Source organism: Schistocerca piceifrons, chromosome 3 (genome assembly GCF_021461385.2).
Source record: "Schistocerca piceifrons isolate TAMUIC-IGC-003096 chromosome 3, iqSchPice1.1, whole genome shotgun sequence".
Classification (NCBI taxonomy): Eukaryota; Metazoa; Arthropoda; class Insecta; order Orthoptera; family Acrididae; genus Schistocerca; species Schistocerca piceifrons.
The window spans coordinates 302,870,669-302,889,280 of NC_060140.1; the positions used below are offsets into that span (position 1 = coordinate 302,870,669).

Here is an 18,612-nt window from a genome sequence, read left to right on the forward strand (position 1 = left end):
CCATCGTCAAGTTGACGCATTTTTTGAAATTTTGTTGTCTTACATGTTTCAATTCTGTAGCACTGTAGCACTGTAGCACTGTTCCCTTCCCTTGAAATCACTATAATCTACGTCATGAGCAATTTGACGTGCGTAACGTAGTATGTCACTATCATGTAAATTGTGTCGAGCATCTATGAAACGCGCGAACACCAGTTTTTGTAACAAGCGCGCCTTGTCCTCCCTTGAATATCTGTAGCTTTTCGTATGCACAACACAGCAATGTCGCTGCAGACTTATTCGACGTATGTTCATAACTATGTTCTCACTATGCAGCGGATGATCTTCCGTATACGTAATTGTGTTTAGTATAGTTCTTTACTATGTTTCACTGGAGACGGGATTTGTGGCTTCCTGTCCTACAAGGATAATGAGCTACATGACTCGATACCTGTTTCAATGTAAGTTTCACTTGCTGAGCACGTGTCATCATCATTGTGCTCCTTCTTCTTCTTATTCTTGCGTTACGGCCTTTGTAGGACCACGGGTAGCCCCTCCGTGGACTGCATTCTCCTCTTCTTCTCCCAGAACCTTTTCATTCTTTCTCTTCGTCTCTCCCGCTCTTCTTCCGAGATCTTCAGTGTCCGTTTCTCCTGCCGGCTCCACTGGCGAAACTCTAATCTTTTTCCGTATTCTTCTCTGTCATTGATCTCCGGCATATTGGTCGGTGTATATTTGTTCCTGCAATTTTCCTATCCTTCGACCTTGATCCCCAGTTCCAACCATTCTTTCCAAAGTTCAGCAACCCACTAGGTTCCTGTCTTTCCCCTTGTCCTCCCTGTTGTTTCCCACACTCTCTTCGTCATTCTGTCCATACTCATCCTAACTACATGTCCAGCAAATCTTGCCCTTTTGAGTCTGATTTCCCATGATATTGTTCTCATGTTCCGGTACAGCTCTTCCCTAGGTATTCGCATCCACCTCTCTCCACCTCTTTTGGGACCTAGTATTTTTCTCAATATTTTTCTCTCTTCTTTATCTAGTTGTTCTGCCCCATTTCTTCCTAGTGTCATCGTCTCAGCAGCATATAATACTGCATTCCTCACCGTTGCCTTGTAGTGGCTTATCTTTGCCTCTGTGGATATATTCTTTTTATGGTATATCTCTCTCGTCATGCAGAAGGCTGACCTCATCTTGTTTATTCTCTCTGTTATTCTCTCCTTGCTCCTGTTCCTTTCTGTTATAAATTATCCAAGGTATTTAAATTTGTCCACCATTTCCACTATGCCTTCCAGTGTTTCCCAGTCTGCAGGGGTATTTAATGTCTTTGTCTTGTTATAGGCTATCCTCAGTCCCACCTTTCTGGCTACCTTACTTAAGTTGTCAAGTTGTGTCTTTGCGTCTTCTTCCGTCTCACTTACTATTGCTATGTCGTCTGCAAAGGCTAGGCAGTCCACTTGAGCCTTGTTGTCCTTTTTGTGCCCCATATGGGTCTTTGGTATTCCCATTTCCTCGTTTATTACTCTCCATTGCCTGATCACTTCGTCCAGTGCTATATTGAACAACAATGATGACAATCCATCTCCCTGTTTAACACCAGTCTTGATCTGAAATTCTTCTGACAGTGCTCCTCTGAATCTCACCCTGTGTAATTCCATCAAGTCCTCTGTTCTTCAGGATCCTAACAAGAGTCTGTCTGTCGATGGAGTCGTATGCCTTTGTGAAGTCCACGAAGGTTATTACTGTCTTTTCGTTGTTTAGGGCCCTATTTTCTATCAGTTGCTTCAGGATAAATATCTGTTCTATACAACCCCGTCCCTTCCTGAATCCCGCTTGGTCGTCGCCAACTGTACTTTCTAACTGTTCTTCTACTATCTTGAGCAATAGTTTTGACAGCACCTTGTATCCGTCCTCTAGTAGCGACATTCCTCTGTAGTTGTTTGCATCTCTCTTGTCCCCCTTCTTATGTATTGGTACTACAATTGCATTCTTCCATCCTTCTGGCAACTTCTTTGTTCTCCAGATCTGGTGAATTATGTTAGTCATATTGTCTATTGCTTTGTTTCCTCCCCACTTTATCATCTCGGCTGCTATACCATCTTCTCCAGTTGCCTTATTATTCTTTAGATCGCTACGGCACGTGCGACTTCCTCCCTGGTCGGAGGGCGTGGCTCTCTCTCTTCTGTGTCAGTCCCCAGTTCCAGCTCTTCTTCAGGTGGTTCACAGTTTAGCAGAACGTGAAAGTGCTCTGCTAAAATCCGACAGTTCTCCTTCGCATTAACAGCCAGCTCCCCTGAAATTATCTCTTATAAACAGTTCTCTACCCTTGTATCCAATCAGACTTTTTTTGAATTTCCCGAAAAAGTGTCTTCTGTTGTTTTTCCTGAAGTTGGTATCAATCTCTTCCAGTTCCTGCTTCATCTCCTGTCTTCTTGTCCATCTTATTGTTCGGGCCGCTTCCTTTCTTGCTCCTAAGAACCCATTTTTCCGGGTCCTTCTTGCTGCTCCAGTCTCTCCAGGCTTTCCTCACAGTCCTTGTTCCAACACCAGTGCTTCCGTTTCTTTTCTTCCTTTCCCCATAGCTCCTTATGTACATTGTCTGAACACTCGAGCGTATACGACACCACACATTCCACTGACTCGTCATGTAGAAACGCTAATATTTCATCTGTCACTTATTTCCTACTCCTCGAAATTTCTTGTGTTCCCTTCTGACGAAAAGTGAACTTCGGCAACTGTTGTCGTAGATATAATTCAATGTTTGCTTTGTGTATTGTTGCCATTGCTCTGCTTTGTCTCAACACCACTGTCACTGCAGAGCTGTTGTGAGTGACCCGTCGACTAACCCTGCAACCTGTTGCCATTAGCAGCCAATATTGTGGTTACATAGTAGACAATATGTGGGGCGTCGAATGCCGCTTTATGAAGTAGAGGTAGAACATACGGACTATTTTTGCGCCAGTGTCACAAATGGAATTTACCAGTGTCCCTACTATTTAAGTATTTGTTGGTAGACTGTGGTATTGCGACGGAACGGATTTTGTGTATCTGGTAGCGCTGAATACCTAGTGGGCTGCACAGAGGCGCAGTCCGTGCGTCTTTCGATGGTAGGCGCGTGTAACGTTACGTGTTCGGAGTGACGTGTGAGGGGGCGGGCCAGCGCCAACGCGGACTGGTTGAATTTTGCAGTTCGCTTCTTTGAAATTCCGCTGTTGCGTCCCTTACTGTGCCAGCGGAATTATGGCAGGTCGGAGCAGGAAGAGAAAAGCTGTCTAGCAGATGCGATGCTTGTCACAGGAAACGACGATGGCGGCGGAAAATTTATGACGACCCTCCGCTGTGCTTGTTACACCGTGATGGCAATTTTCTGTTACGGGTAAAGGTCGATTCACAGTGGACGTCAGCGGAACGCCACGAAGCGGAAGAGAACGTCATCGTCAAATCGCAGTGGGCTTGCACATACGACGCCAGCACAGTGTCGCGTCGCTTAGCCTACTACCGACCGGCGACGGGTTTATAGACGCCTTCAGTCTTACAAAAAGTCTGAATCTTTGTAACTAGAGAGACGATTTGGGTGATGTCTCATTGGGAAGATTACTGATGCGACTAGCATGATGGTAGAGTGTATTAGTGACTAAAGCAAACTTCATAACCAATTTTTCAAAAGACATTTTCGGATCTGACTGTAAAAAGTATTTATTTTGACAACGCCGTTTCGGCCTTAGGGCCATTATCAAGTGGTGTGGTGCAGCGCATGTCACACTTTAAAAATCATGCGATATGTACACATGTCATCATCGTATGTAAACAGTGTACAAGAGCAGTGATTTATTGGGGTTTACGTTAAGGATGTTAACATTGTTATAAGGCTCAGATACGACGATGGCATGTGTATAAGTCGGAAGATTTTTAAAGTTTGAGATGTGCTGAAGGACAGTCGTTTGCAGGGCACCACTTGATAAAGACACTAAGGCCGAAATGGCAATTATGAAAAAAATACTTTCTCCAGTCAATGGCGAAAATGATATCGTAGAGAATTATACAGAGGCAAATGTCTCTACTAGCTACGAGTTGAACGATTAGCAACGCCTCTTGCGGATTCCTAATTGAATGACTGATGAATGTGTCTGAGTTACGCACTTTCCGCGGCTTTGTTATGAGCGATTATCGGTCGCATGACAGAGGTACAAATTAACGTAACCATAATAGACGTAATCAGGCCGAATAACCGCTGAGAAATTAGCATTTTTCCGGTGGTAAATAATGAACAACAGGAGAACTTAGAGAATAAATACTGGGGAAGATAGCTGACAGCATATTGTACGTAACTCCCCCAGAATATACAGGGTGTTACAAAAAGGTACCGCTAAACTTTCAGGAAACATTCCTCACACACAAAAAAAGAAAATATGTTATGTGGACATGTGTCCGGAAACGCTTACTTTCCATGCTAGAGCTCATTTTATTACTTCTCTTCAAATCACATTAATCATGGAATGGAAACACACAGCAACAGAACGTACCAGCGTGACTTCAAACACTTTGTTACAGGAAATGTTCAAAATGTCCTCCGTTAGCGAGGATACATGCATCCATCCTCCGTCGCATGGAATCCCTGATGCGCTGATGCAGCCCTGGAGAACGGCGTATTGTATCACAGCCGTCCACAATACGAGCACGAAGAGTCTCTACCTTTGGTACCAGGGTTGCGTAGACAAGAGCTTTCAAATGCCCCCATAAATGAAAGCCAAGAGGGTTGAGGTCAGGAGAGCGTGGAGGCCATGGAATTGGTTCGCCTCTACCAATCCATCGCTCACCGAATCTGTTGTTGAGAAGCGTACGAACATTTCGACTGAAATGTGCAGGAGCTCCATCGTGCATGAACCACATGTTGTGTCGGACTTGTAGAGGCACATGTTGTAGCAGCACAGGTAGAGTATCCCGTATGAAATCATGGCGGTGAATCGAGGAAGTACAGTACATACTGAAGAAACTAAAATGAGCTCTAACATGGAAATTAAGCGTTTCCGGACACATGTCCACACAACATCTTTCTTTATTTGTGTGTGAGGAATGTTTCCTGAAAGTTTGGCCGTACCTTTTTGCAACACCCTGTATTCACCCACAAAATTCGTGTAACACAAACACATAAACACAAGAATTACCACTCCCCAGTTGAGAAAGTTAGGATTATGTGTTGGTTTTCCGTCTCGGATTATTGTGCGGTCTAACCCAAGAATCTATACATAATAACTCAGCTCACTAGTGCCCATTTACCCATTACAAAAATACAAAACATTTGCTTCAGGGTATACAAGTGATTAAATAACAGCGTATTATTCTGCAAAATGAACCGGTTATCCGGCAATAGTGGGAACAAACTTCGTCACGTCCGCCTTGGTAGGTGCGTAGCTGCTTTGTCAGCGTGGCGGATTGCTAATCAAATGGGCCGTGGTTCGATTCCCGTCCCAGTCGCGGATTTTCTCCGCTTGGGAGCTGGGTGTTGTGTTGGCCTTACGTTCGTAATGTCATAATTGACATTCCACTGTTTGGATGGTTGTACGGGCACGTCCCGAAAGTCAATAAGTAAACGATAAGCTTTGTCATATGACTATGTAAAGCTACGCTTCATTTTAAGTTGCGGCAGCTCCAACTGCTGTTAACAAAATTACATTAATTGGCTATGAGACGGAGGAAGCATGACAGTGCAAACCGAAAAGATGATGCAGCGTGCAATCGAAATACTAAAGCTGTGCAGGTCGATGGTACATAAATCATGGATAGAGTCACACGATACTGAGATGAGCATAATTGAAGTATGTATCACAAAGAAACTATAAGGCAGCCTCTAAAGAGATGGATAAATGGGTTATGAGGTACAAGTTTCTGCGATGTTATGAAGAACACAAGGAAGTGGAATCTTTGGCAGAGATTTGCTTATGTTGTACAGAACCTGACTTCAAAGCTAGTAAAGAAACTCTGTCAAGGAGAGGATGTGGGGTCGGGGGTAGGGATCAGAGAATACGCAGAATGATAATATGGTTTCGCTACTAGTTATCTCATCCTAAAACCTTTCATCCTTGTAGGTATTCTTCGATAAGATGCGCGATGAGATGAATGTAGTTTCTATCCATTAAACTGATGGCAGTTGGTAAAACAGCGTCATAGTGTTGAGAGTAAAGTCGCAAGCAGCAAGGAGTCTTCAGAATGAGATTTTCACTCTGCAGCGGAGTGTGCGCTCATATGAAACTTCCTGGAAGGTTAAAACTGTGTGCCGGACCGATACTCGAACTCGGGACCTTTGCCTTTCGCGGGCAAGTGCTAGGTCTGCAAGGTTCGCAGGAAAGCTTCTGTAAAGTTTGGAAGGTAGGAGACGAGGTACTGGGAGAAGTAGAGCTGCGAGGACGGGACGGCAGTCATGCCTAGGTAGCACAGTTGGTACAGCACTTGCCCGCGAAAGGCAAAGGTTCCGATTTCGAGTCTCGGTCCGGCACACAGTCTTAATCTTCCAGGAAGTTTCAAGGAGTCTTGAGTTCGATCCTGAGCCAACGAAAATTGTTGTCTTCTCTCTTTCTTCCTCCAGTTTTTGATAACAGCTGATAACCGCCTTTATTAGTCGGTTACAAATTACACTACTGGCCATTAAAATTGCTACACCACGAAGATAACGTGCTACAGACTAGAAATTTAACCGACAGGAAAAAGATGCTGTGATATGCAAATGATTATCTTTTCAGAGCATTCACACGAGGTTGGCAACACCTACAATGTGCTGACACGAGGAAAGTTTCCAACCCATTTCTCATACACAAACAGCAGTTGACCGGCGTTGCCTGGTGAAACGTTGTTGTGATGCCTCGTGTAAGGAGGAGAAATGCGTACCATCACGTTTCCGACTTTGATAAAGGTCGGATTGTAGCCTATCGCGATTGCGGTTTATCGCATCGCCACATTGCTGCTCGCGTTGGTCGAGATCCAATGACTGTTAGCAGAATATGGAATCGGTGGGTTCAGGAGGGTAATACGGAACGCCGTGCTGGATCCCAACGGCCTCGTATCACTAGCAGTCGAGATGACGGGCATCTTATCCGCATGGCTGTAACGGATCGTGCAGCCACGTCTCGATCCTTTAGTCAACAGATGGGGAAGTTTGCAAGACAACAACCATCTGCACGAACAGTTCGACGACGTTTGCAGCAGCATGAACTACCAGCTCGGAGACCATGGCAGCGGTTACCCTTGACGCTGCATCACAGACAGGAACGTGTACTCAAGGACGAACCTGGGTGCACGAATGGCAAAACATCATTTTTTCGGATGAATCCAGGTTCTGTTTGCAGCATCATCATGGTCGCATCCGTGTTTGGCGACAACACGGTGAACGCACATGGGAAGCGTGTATTTGTCATTGCCATACTGGCGTGATGGTATGGGGTGCCTTTGGTTACACGTCTCGGTCACCTCTTGTTCGCATTGACGGCACTTTGAACAGTGGGCGTTACATTTCAAATGTGTTACGACCCATGGCTCTATCCTTCATTCGATCCCTGCGAAACCGTACATTTCAGCAGGATAATGCACGACCGCATGTTGCAGGTCGTGTACGGCCCTTTCTGGATACTGAAAATGTTCGACTGCTGCTCTGGCCAGCATATTCTCCAGATCTCTCACCAATTGAAAAGGTCTAAAGGTCTGGTCAATGGTGGCCGAGCAACTGGCTCGTCACAATACGCCAGTCACTACTCTTGATGAACTGTGGTATCGTGTTGAAGCTGCATGGGCAGCTGTACCTGTGCACGCCATCCAAGCTCTGTTTGACTCAATGCCCAGGCGTATGAAGGCCGTTATTACGGCCAGAGGTGGTTGTTCTGGGTACTGATTTCTCAGGATCTATTCACACAAATTGCTTGAAAATGTAATCACATGTCAGTTCTAGTATCATATATTTGTCCAATGAATACCCGTTTATCATCTGCATTTCTTCTTGGTGTAGCAATTTTAATGGCCAGTAGTGTATATGACAAGGAATTAAAATACAATTGATTTCATATGTAATACGCAGCAGGCGCTTACAGATAGATTTATTATATTATGATTAATAATTTTTAGAGTGTTAGTCGTCGGGGAAACATCGGGGACAAGTTCATCTCGCACCTAGAACATTATGTGGAGACCTTCGAGCCACAGCGGAATTAAATCTACCGGGAAACCAAAGCGAGTAACTCTTTGCCAGATGGCTTTTCATATATATTAATTTTGCAACTATGAAACAGTTTCTAATTAAAATTTAGCGGTCTTCTCCCTAATTTTAGATCATATATGAAGGGCTTGTTTCAATAGTGTTACAAGTCCATTTTTGTTCATATTGAGATACAGAGTCCTAAAGTTAAATGAGCGCTGAAAAATCTGCAGTTTAGATACCAGAAATATTCAAGCATATGGCTTCTTGCTAGAGATGAATCTTTCTTTCTGTTTGTTTGGCTAATTAAAGCATTATAGGCAGAAAAGTGGAGGCAATGGACTTGTACCACTATTGAAATAAGCCCTTCATATACAAACAAATTTCTATGCCGGCAGAGATAAGAAGATAAAATTACCGTACGACAGGCACCGAACCTGAGACGTACACCGTTCCAATTTGCTACTATCCATTCGACTCGGCTACCGAATCAGTTTTAATACAGTCGCTGTTTTACTGGATATTAATTAAATTGATCTCGTTCAGTTACCGAGGGTGTCTTCTGTACGAATGCCCACCAGTGTTAACGGCTCTACTGTCAGATATCTGGAACCTTAAGCTACTTACAATACAATACAGTACAATACAATACATTCAGTCCCTTTTCCGATTATCACCTCCCACCCGCGTCCTCCTAGAGTGATACAAATTTTTCGTTCAACGAAATTCGTTTTTACAATGTGCCATGATAAACGAGTTATCATTTACGAACAAGGAACAAAATTTCCAAAAAAGGTGCACTAATTTGGATTTTTACGAAAATATGACGCTTAAGAAAGTGGCCTGTGGTTTATTTCGCTGAAACATGGACTCATACATATTATTCCTAGAACAGATGTTGGCAAACTGGTTTTGTCCACGAAATACTGTAAAAAAAAGTCGGTCTACACTTAATTGTTGTCCAGCTGTTACTGATTCCTTTGATTGATGGGGCTGCTAAGTGCTATTACACCTACTGCACTCCCCTGAATTACGCCCTCGTGAGTTCAACTCGATTTCTAAACTGAAGGAAACCCTTCACGGCATTCGATTCAGAACTGCTACAAATTCGTTGGGCAATAGACCCCGCCGTTCGAACTGTCAACACATCTGGCACTGCTAAGAGTATCCTACGACTTCCACATCGCTGGTGACTATTTGAAGGTCAGTAAAACTTTGAAACACCTATCTATTTTGTACGAGCTGTAAATAAATAGTTGCCACTATTAAAGTTCCAACCCTCATATATATTGTTAACGTTACTGAACACATTAATCTTTTAGTCCTAATCATGCAATTACACTTAAGACAAGTTCTTTTTTTTCTTTTTTACTGGCTGCCCGTTTTAAATAGAAATTCGTCAATGGAAAGAAAGGAGTTGTCCAGGAGAAACGATTTTAAGTTATATTTAAAACTTGCTTCGCTAGGTGTCACAGATTTTATGGTATTGAACGAATAATCCAAAATATTTGTTGCTACATACTGAACTCCTTTCTGAACCATTAACAGCTTCGATAAAAGTTAATAAAGATCATTTTTATCTTTAGTGGTAGGTATGTACATTACTGCGCCTCTCAAATTGTGAGGGATTATTTATGACTTTTTTCCTTCATTAGCAAGTATACGTATTGTGACGGCACAGTTAAAATGCCTAGCTCCTTGAAGAGGTACCTACATGACATCTGTGGTGGACATCGCATACTATTCTTACTGCTCGCTTTTGTGGATACAGTTCATTCTTTCTAAGTAATGAGCTACACCAGAAAATGATTCCATCAGATATTATTGAGTGGAAACATCCAAAATATGTTAGCAGGTTCATTCTTTTGTTTCCAAGATTAGCAATTATGCGAAGAGCAAAAGTAGCTGAACTTCATTGTATGAGAAGCTCAGTAAGATGCTTCTTTCAGTTCAAGTTCTCATTAATATGTACACCCAAACATTTGAAGCTTTCTGCGCTATTTACCGATTCCTGCTCAAGAGATACATTAATTATTGGGGTGATCCTGTCTGTTGTATGGAACTGAATATAGTGTGTTGGTTCAAACTTTAGGGAGAGTCTATTATAATTCTTTGAAAATATCATTTATAATCTCTTCTGTTGCTTTCTCGTTGATGGGATTCATTACAACAGTTTTATCGTGTGCAGAGATACCATTTGTGATTACTGAATACTAAGTGGTAGGTCATCTGTACTGCTATACAGGGTGTTACAAAAAGGTACGGCCAAACTTTCAGGAAACATTCCTCACACACAAAGAAAGAAAATATGTTATGTGGACATGTGTCCGGAAACGCTTACTTTCCATGTTAGAGCTCATTTTATTATTTCTCTTCAAATCACATTAATCATGGAATGGAAACACACAGCAACAGAACGTACCAGCGTGACTTCAAACACTTCGTTACAGGAAATGTTCAAAATGTCCTCCGTTAGCGAGGATACATGCATCCACCCTCCGTCGCATGGAATCCCTGATGCGCTGATGCAGCCCTGGAGAATGGCGTATTGTATCAAATGGTTCAAATGGCTCTGAGCACTATGGGACTCAACATCTGAGGTCATCAGTCCCCTAGAACTTAGAACTACTTAAACCTAACTAACCTAAGGACATCACATACATCCATTCCCGTGGCAGGATTCAAACCTGCGACCGTAGCGGTCGCGCGGTTCCTGACTGAAGCGCCTAGAAGCGCTCGGCTACACCGGCCGGCGCGTATTGTAACACAGCCGTCCACAATACGAGCACGAAGAGTCTCTACATTTGGTACCGGGGTTGCGTAGACAAGAGCTTTCAAACGCCCCCATAAATGAAAGTCAAGGGGGTTGAGGTCAGGAGAGTGTGGAGGCCATGGAATTGGTTCGCCTCTACCAATCCATCGGTCACCGAATCTGTTGTTAAGAAGCGTACGAACACTTCGACTGAAATGTGCAGGAGCTCCATCGTGCATGAACTACATGTTGTGTCGTACTTGTAAAGGCACATGTTCTAGCAGCACAGGTAGAGTATCCCGTATGAAATCATGATAACGTGCTCCATCGAGCGTAGGTGGGGCCCAATCAAGACATCACCAACAATGCCCGCCCAAACGTTCACAGAAAATCTGTGTTGATGACGTGATTGCACAATTGCGTGCGGACTCTCGTCAGCCCACACATGTTGATTGTGAAAATTTACAATTTGATCACGTTGGAATGAAGCCTCATCCGTAAAGAGAACATCTTCACTGAAATGAGGAGTGACACATTGTTGGATGAACTATTCGCAGAAGTGTACCCGTGGAGGCCAATCAGCTGCTGATAGTGCCTGCACACGATGTATATGGTACGGAAACAAGTGGTTCTCCCGTAGCACTCTCCATACAGTGACGTGGTCAACGTTACCTTGTACAGCAGCAACCTCTCTGACGCTGACAATAGGGTTATCGTCAACTGCACGAAGAATTGCCTCGCCAATTGCCGGTGTCTTCGTCGTTCTAGGTCTTCCCCAGTCCCGAGTCATAGGTTGGAATGTTCCGAACTCCCTAAGACGCCGATTAATTGCTTCGAACGTCTACCTGTCGGGACACCTTCGTTCTGGAAATCTATCTCGATACAAGCGTACCGCGCCACGGCTCTTGCCCCGTGCTAATCCATACATCAAATGGGCATCTGCCAACTCCGTATTTGTAAACATTGCACTGACTGCAAAACCACGTTCGTGATGAACACTACGTACTGATGTGCTTGATGCTAGTACTGTAGAGCAATGAGTCGCATGTCAACACAAGCACCGAAGTCAACATTACCTTCCTTCAATTGGGCCAACTGGCGGTGAATCGAGGAAGTACAGTACATACTGACGAAACTAAAATGAGCTCTAACATGGAAATTAAGCGTTTCCGGACACATGTCCACATAACATCTTTTCTTTATTTGTGTGTGAGGAATGTTTCCTGAAAGTTTGGCCGTACCTTTTTGTAACACCCTGTATAATGATAGGTCGTAGTTTAACATTGATACCAAAAACCTCGAAAAGTTCGTGGCTGATTTACTTAAGATAGTATTCTAATAAACTTTCAGATGGACATAGGATATATATATTTTGTAAACAACATTGTACAGGTTTAAATTAATACCAACTGCGAGAAAAAAACTGTGCTGTGAAAATGTGTCGCCTAGTTTCCTTTCCCGCAGTCAGTTTTGACTACGAAATCAGGGCTTTTAAACCGTTAGACGACTTGTTTTTTTTATATTCTTTGTAAGAAGAAATACATAATTTTAAATAAAATTTACAAACGCAACAGAGTGACATTTCGTTTTATTCCTTGCACTCAGTTATAGCAGAAAACCGACAAATTTGTGTTTTTGGCTTATCGGCTTATAATTGGAACGCTACAATGAAATCTGATTCGTCCGAAACTTTGTAATTGTAGGTGCTCGCATACTAAATGCATGCAAAATACTGTCGTTGGAGCAACTATCCTCACAGATCCATCAGTGGGAGAGGTCTCCTTCATACAATGAATACCAATGGCCCCGACCGATATACCAATTCGTTTTAAGCTATTTCACTTTCCAATCATAGATTCCTTTGCAACACCAATAAACAAGGCTCAAAATCAGAGAGAGAGAGAGAGGGAGAGAGAAGGGGGCGGAAGAGGAGGTGAACAGGAGGGGGTGGTAGTTAATGAACATATTGAGGGGGAAAGAATAGATGGACAAAGAGACGGGGGTGGAGGAGAACGACAGAGGGAGGAGAAGGTGGTGGCCAGAGAAAAGGGGTTGGGAGGAGGAAGACATGGACAAAGAAAAGGGATGATATGGACAGAGAGGCGGGGAAAAACGGATTTTAAGACTTACATCCAATTCCCACACATGTTTAGCTGTCGCAAAGCATTTGTGCTTTCATCCTCCCCATTTACTTGTTAATTGTGGTGTCTCGCGTGTCAGTAGAGTTTCCTTTTCTTTAACTTACGAACTTTGGAGTCTTTGGTGTAGTAATGAAAGTCATTTCACCGTCATTATTACGAATATTTATTGAGAACTGACCTCAATACACAGCGAATTCAGAAACTTCATTAATTCATACTTACCTCTACTGTATCATCGCATATGATACATATCCCTTGGTGAGAACAAGTATTCCATGGGGCTCAGCCAGCCGCTGTGGCAGAGCGGTTCTAGGCGCTTCGGTCCGGAACCGCGCTACTGCTACGGTAGCAGGTTCGAATCCTGCCTCGGGCTTGGATGTGTGTGATGCCGTTAGGTTAGTTAGGTTTAAGTAATTCTAAGTCTAGAGGACAGATGACCTCAGATGTTAAGTCCCACAGTGCTTAGAGCCTTTTGACCCATGATGCTCAAAGTACCGTTTCGTTCCTCCTCCAAATGTTTCGTTGCTCGTATTTTTTCTTTCCCACACGCAGATCACGTCGGACTCGGCGTACCGAGTCGTCCGTTATCGTATTCTTCCAATTCCTTACCTCAATGGACTCATAGTGTCGGGTAAGTTTCATTACTAGCCTGTCTTCTTTCCTGCACGTTTTTGCCGATTCGGTAGTTTTCATATCTTGCCGGTTTCTTATTTTGAGCCGAGCAATTTATAAGGCGACGGTGTACCGAGTACATTTTGTCACTCGCCGTCTTCTTTCTCGCGTGTAATTCGTGCCCATCTCGAGCGGAGTCGGCGGAATAGTTTTTACGCTGCGGTTTCCGTCTTACGGTAAATCTACAAGTTGTCGACAGCCAACGGCGTTGAACGGTAGTTTTAACAGCGCTACGGCAAAAGGTCGGAACATACCTGCTGCCGTCTGGCTACAGTATGTCGCTGTGCAATCCATACCGGAGGCCGGCCATTGTACGGCGGAATTTCCATGACTGCTGTACCGCTGTGCTGTAAGGGTGCCACGAACGACAATCCAAGGAGTCCTACTATGAGAAGAAATGATAACGCAGGCCGTCATTCCTAGACGCTGGGCCATAATGAAGGTGACAGCTGGGTTAGTACCCCACAACCATCCGGGGTGTCTCCAGACACGTCTTCGCCGGCCATTAGAGCTGAGTTCGGAGTGGGACTTATGACTTAAGATAATTATACTCCACTCAGTGAGATCCCAGGCCGAAGACGTGTTCTGGACACTATAACGGAAAATCCTTCTCTAGCATTACTTTTCCTCAACAATAGTTGTCGATACCAGTGCTATTTTTCGAATTTAGGACAAGACAATATTATCTCAGTCGCTTTTCTGAAAACTTTCATATAATTTTATACACAGTATGTTATATTTCAAGCTAAAATTTATGAAAAGGAATTACTTTATAAAGCAGTTTAGTTTCGATGGTATAATCGATCGGTACTAGTTCTGAACGCACAGTCAAAAAAAAAATTTTTTTTTTATAAACATTGGAAATAGCGAATTATTTGCACACACAAAATTTCTATTATTAATTACGAAATCCTGTAATGTTTGCTATGTTTATTTCTGGATTTATGAAATAATAATCGTAATTAATAACTTAACGGAAATTAGTAGGAATTCATTTGTTACGAAAAGTAGTAAACCCCTTGGAATATGGTTATTGGCGCAGGCTGTGGGAGTGTCGTAAGTTTGCCTCTGATGTGATTGGACGTATTTTTGTGCGAGCAATGTAATTTCGGCTTCGTTAATGTGAAAAATCAAAATACTGTATGATATACTAAAATGTGAGAAAATCAGTGCAAAATATATTTATGTAAAAAATTCTGCAACAACAATCTTCAAATTTATTTAGTTCAAACCAACCATGAGGAGCTGATATTAGATTTTCAGCTTCAAAAATCAGACCCGTAGACAAGAAGAACTGGAGCTATCTCAACATGACAAGTTAAGTAAACTTGAAAGTTTATTGTAATCTTCGCTCCTCTCAAATCTTCATGAAAGACCTTTGCTTATAAATTACTTGGACTGGGCATTGTTTAATGTGTCCGGGTTGGAAGCCAGTAATTCAGAAGCTTCGTTGACAGGTTGAGATCTCTGGCGACGTCATTTAGTTCATTCTGGTTGGAATGTTAAGAAATTGTTGGAATACCCTCATAATCATTGTACCAGACGGACGACTTTCGTCCTCACAGATCTCCAGTAGACAGCGAAACGTTTGATCGACACTTTCTCTTAGTGAGGGACAGAACGTCTTGCAGAGGTTGGACAACCGGGTCTTGGGTGCCGTTTCTTTTCCTACCAGGACCCCTTTGGCTGTCATTTTCCTCACCCATGCAGCTCAACGGTACGTAGGCGATACTTGACTTAATTCCTTTGGCCCCTATGGGGGCATAGGGCATCCAGGAGAACTCGCCATCCGTCTCTGTCTTTGGCCATTTGCCTCAATTCTGCCCAGGTCTTGCCAACTCTTTTTGCTTCCCCTTCCACTGTCCTCTTCCGTGTGCCCCTTGGTCTTCCTCTCTTCCTTGTTCCCTGGGGATTCCATTCCAATGCTTTTTTCTCAATGGCTCCATCTGGTTTTCTTAAGGTGTGCCCCAAACATCCCCACTTTCTCTCTCGTATCTGGTCTTCTATAGGTATCTGGTTTGTTATTCGCCAGAGCTCCTCATTACATATTTTTTATCGCCACCAGATATTCATGATGCGTCGAAGACATCTATTTATAAAGCTTTGTAACTGGGATTTTATCTTTTTATCCTTTTTTCAGCTTTCACTGGCGTACAGAAGGACAGCCTTTACATTTGTATTAAAAATACGGATTTTTGTTTTGTACGTGATATTTCTATTTTTCCATTTTGGATACAATTGTATGAAGGCAGCATTTGCCTTTTTAATGCGGTTTTTCGCGTCATCTCCAGCTCCACCATCTTCTGCCACTGTACTACCCAGATACAGGAATGAGTTGACAGTCTCCACCCGCTGCTCACCTATTAACAATGGCACCTCCATGTTCCCTGAATTTACTCTCATTACCTTTGTTTTGCCTACATTTATCTTGAGGCCAGCAGTCTCTGCTTCTTCCTTCAGCAAGTTTAATTTAGCTTGCATATCAGTCAGCCTTGGAGCTAGTAAAACTATGTCGTCTGCAAGATCCAAATCCTCCAAACGTTCGTGGATCCCCCACTGGATTCCTCGTCTCCTGCCTGCTGTGACTCTTCTCATAACAGAGTCTAGAACGAGTAGAAAAAGTGTTGGTGACAAAATGCAACCCTGACGGACTCCAGTTGTTACTTTTATGGGCTCTGTCATATTTCCCTTGTGGCAGCATTTGTAGCCATCATATAGATCTTTTATGATGTTTAAGATCTTCTGTGGTATGCCATACTTCCGCAATACCTGCCAGAGCACTTTATGTTTCACGGAATCGAAGGCCTTTTGAAAATCAATGAATGCCAGGTACACAGTTGCTTGGAATTCTTTGCTTTGCTCTAAAATGATCCTAAGAGTGTTAATAAGATCAACACAACTGCGTTGTGCCCTAAAACCGGCCTGTTCTGTACGCAGTCGCTTTTCAAGGGATTCTTTAATTCTGTTTAAAATAATTCTGGTGAGGACCTTACTGGGCACTGACAACAATGTAATACCACGCCAGTTGTTACAGTCTGACAAATTTCCCTTTTTTGGGAGCTCTACCACCAAACCATTTTCCCACTCCTTCAGAGATTTCTCTTCAAGCCAAATATGCTTCAGCGAAGGATGGAGCATTTTAACAGTACTTTCAATATCAGCTTTTAAGAGCTCCGGTGCTATGTTGTCTAGGCCTGGAGCCTTAGTATTTTTTAATGTTTTCAAGGCAATCCTAATTTCGTCCATTGTGGGGCACTGCAAATTTATATCTTGATCTTCTTCGACTTCCTCTGGAGCATCTCTTACTCGTTCCTCTTGGTTGTCTTCACAATTTAACAGTTCCTTGAAGTGCTCCCCCATCTCTGTAGCTGCGCCTGTTGAGTTGTAAGTATCACCCCATCCTTGTTCTTAACTGGTCCTTCATGTCTGAAGTTCTTCATTGACAACCGTTTGGTAATATTGTAGAGCTCTTTCATATTTCCTTGTCTTGCTGCCTCTTCTGCTAATTTTGCTTGCTCATCTATCCATTTCCTTTTATCTCGACGTAGCAATGTTTTCACTTTTTTGTTCGCCTCCATGTATTCTTTATGCGCTTCACTCTTCTGAGCTCTTGTCTTACAAAAATTTAACTTAAGTTTTAGTTCTTTCCTGTGGCTAATTTCATTCCACGTAGCATCTGAGATTCATTCCTTCCTTTGATGTGCCTTAAATCCTAAGATTTTTTCTCCCACATCTAAATATCTGTCTTTGATTTTTTGCCAGCATGTTTCAATTCCCTCTTCCATAAAGTTTTCTCCAGAGAGGACCTGGAATCTGTTTTGTAGTTCAAGGGCATATGTTTCTTTGATCTGTTGGTCTTTTAATCTTGCCACATCTATTTTCTTGCACCTGTGATTGAGCTTGGTTCTATTTGCCACTATCTGCAGTCTGAATTCTGCCAAAACTAGGTGATGGTCACTTCCAACGTCTGCCCCTCTTCTATTTCTGACATCTAACAGAGAGTTTCGGAACTTGCGGCTTATGACTATTTGGTCTATTTGATTTTCAGTAACGTGGTCTGGAGAAACCCACGTTATCCTATGGCAGTTACGATGTGGAAACAGCGTGCCTCCAATGACTAGGTCATGTTCAGCGCATGTATCTATCAACATTTCACCATTTACATTCCTGATCCCCAATCCATGCACGCCCATGATATGTTCAAGCCCTTCATTTTCTGGACCAACTTTTGCGTTCAAGTCACCCATTAAAATTTTTATGTCCCTAGAATTTGTTTGTCTAAGGACTCCATTAAGCTCTGTATAAAATGCATCTTTTAATTCTCCTTTAGGTATTTCAGTAGGTGCATAGCATTGAGTTACAGTGACATATCGCACATTTGTTTTAAAGCGTGCGGTTATTATCCGTTCTGAGACTGGTTTCCACTCCAGTAAGCTCTTCTTGCTGCTTTTAGATAGTAAGAACCCTACACCATTCCTGTGCATTGTGTCCTCGCCTGTTTGACCCGCATACAGCAACACTCCACCATTTTGTGTTTGGAATTCCCCAGATTCTGGCCACCTTACTTCACTTAGTCCCAATATATCTAGTCGATAGTTCTCCATCTCTTTTCCAACCTGTCTTAGTCTCCCTGCCTCTCTCAACGTCCTTACATTCCAAAAACCGATACGGGTTTGCCTTTTCAGGCCAAAGGTCATTCCTTAAGATCCATCCGGCTGCTTCTCCTTTTAGTTTCTGTGATATGTGTTTTTTGGTGGTGCGGGTTACTGCTCACCCTTTATTGTTGCCTTCATGGCAAGCCATTCTGAGCTTCCGTCCTGAGCTTATATTTCAGCAAGATAATGCCTGTCCACACAGGGCGAGAGTTTCTACTCCTTGTCTTCGTGCTT

The 18,612-nt window shown here is 43.0% G+C and overlaps 2 protein-coding genes across 2 annotated transcripts in view; both read right to left on the reverse strand.

Moving 5' to 3' along the window:
* Nucleotides 1–17,083, reverse strand: part of LOC124788611 — a 69,121-nt gene extending 52,038 nt beyond the window's left edge. Inside the window, exon 1 of the mRNA XM_047255881.1 lies at nt 16,717–17,083. Within this exon, the coding sequence (XP_047111837.1) occupies nt 16,717–17,083 (367 nt within the window). The remainder of the gene's footprint in view (nt 1–16,716) is intronic.
* A 323-nt stretch (nt 17,084–17,406) lies between these two features.
* On the reverse strand, nt 17,407–18,327 carry LOC124788612 (craniofacial development protein 2-like). Its single transcript, XM_047255882.1, has one exon. The coding sequence runs from the start codon at nt 18,325–18,327 to the stop codon at nt 17,407–17,409; it is 921 nt and encodes a 306-aa protein (XP_047111838.1).
* Nucleotides 18,328–18,612: the final 285 nt, after the last annotated feature.

Excerpts from the sequence above, each read along its gene's own strand:
- LOC124788612 (XM_047255882.1), bottom strand. The coding sequence starts at position 18,327 with ATGGAGAACTATCGACTAGATATATTGGGACTAAGTGAAGTAAGGTGG.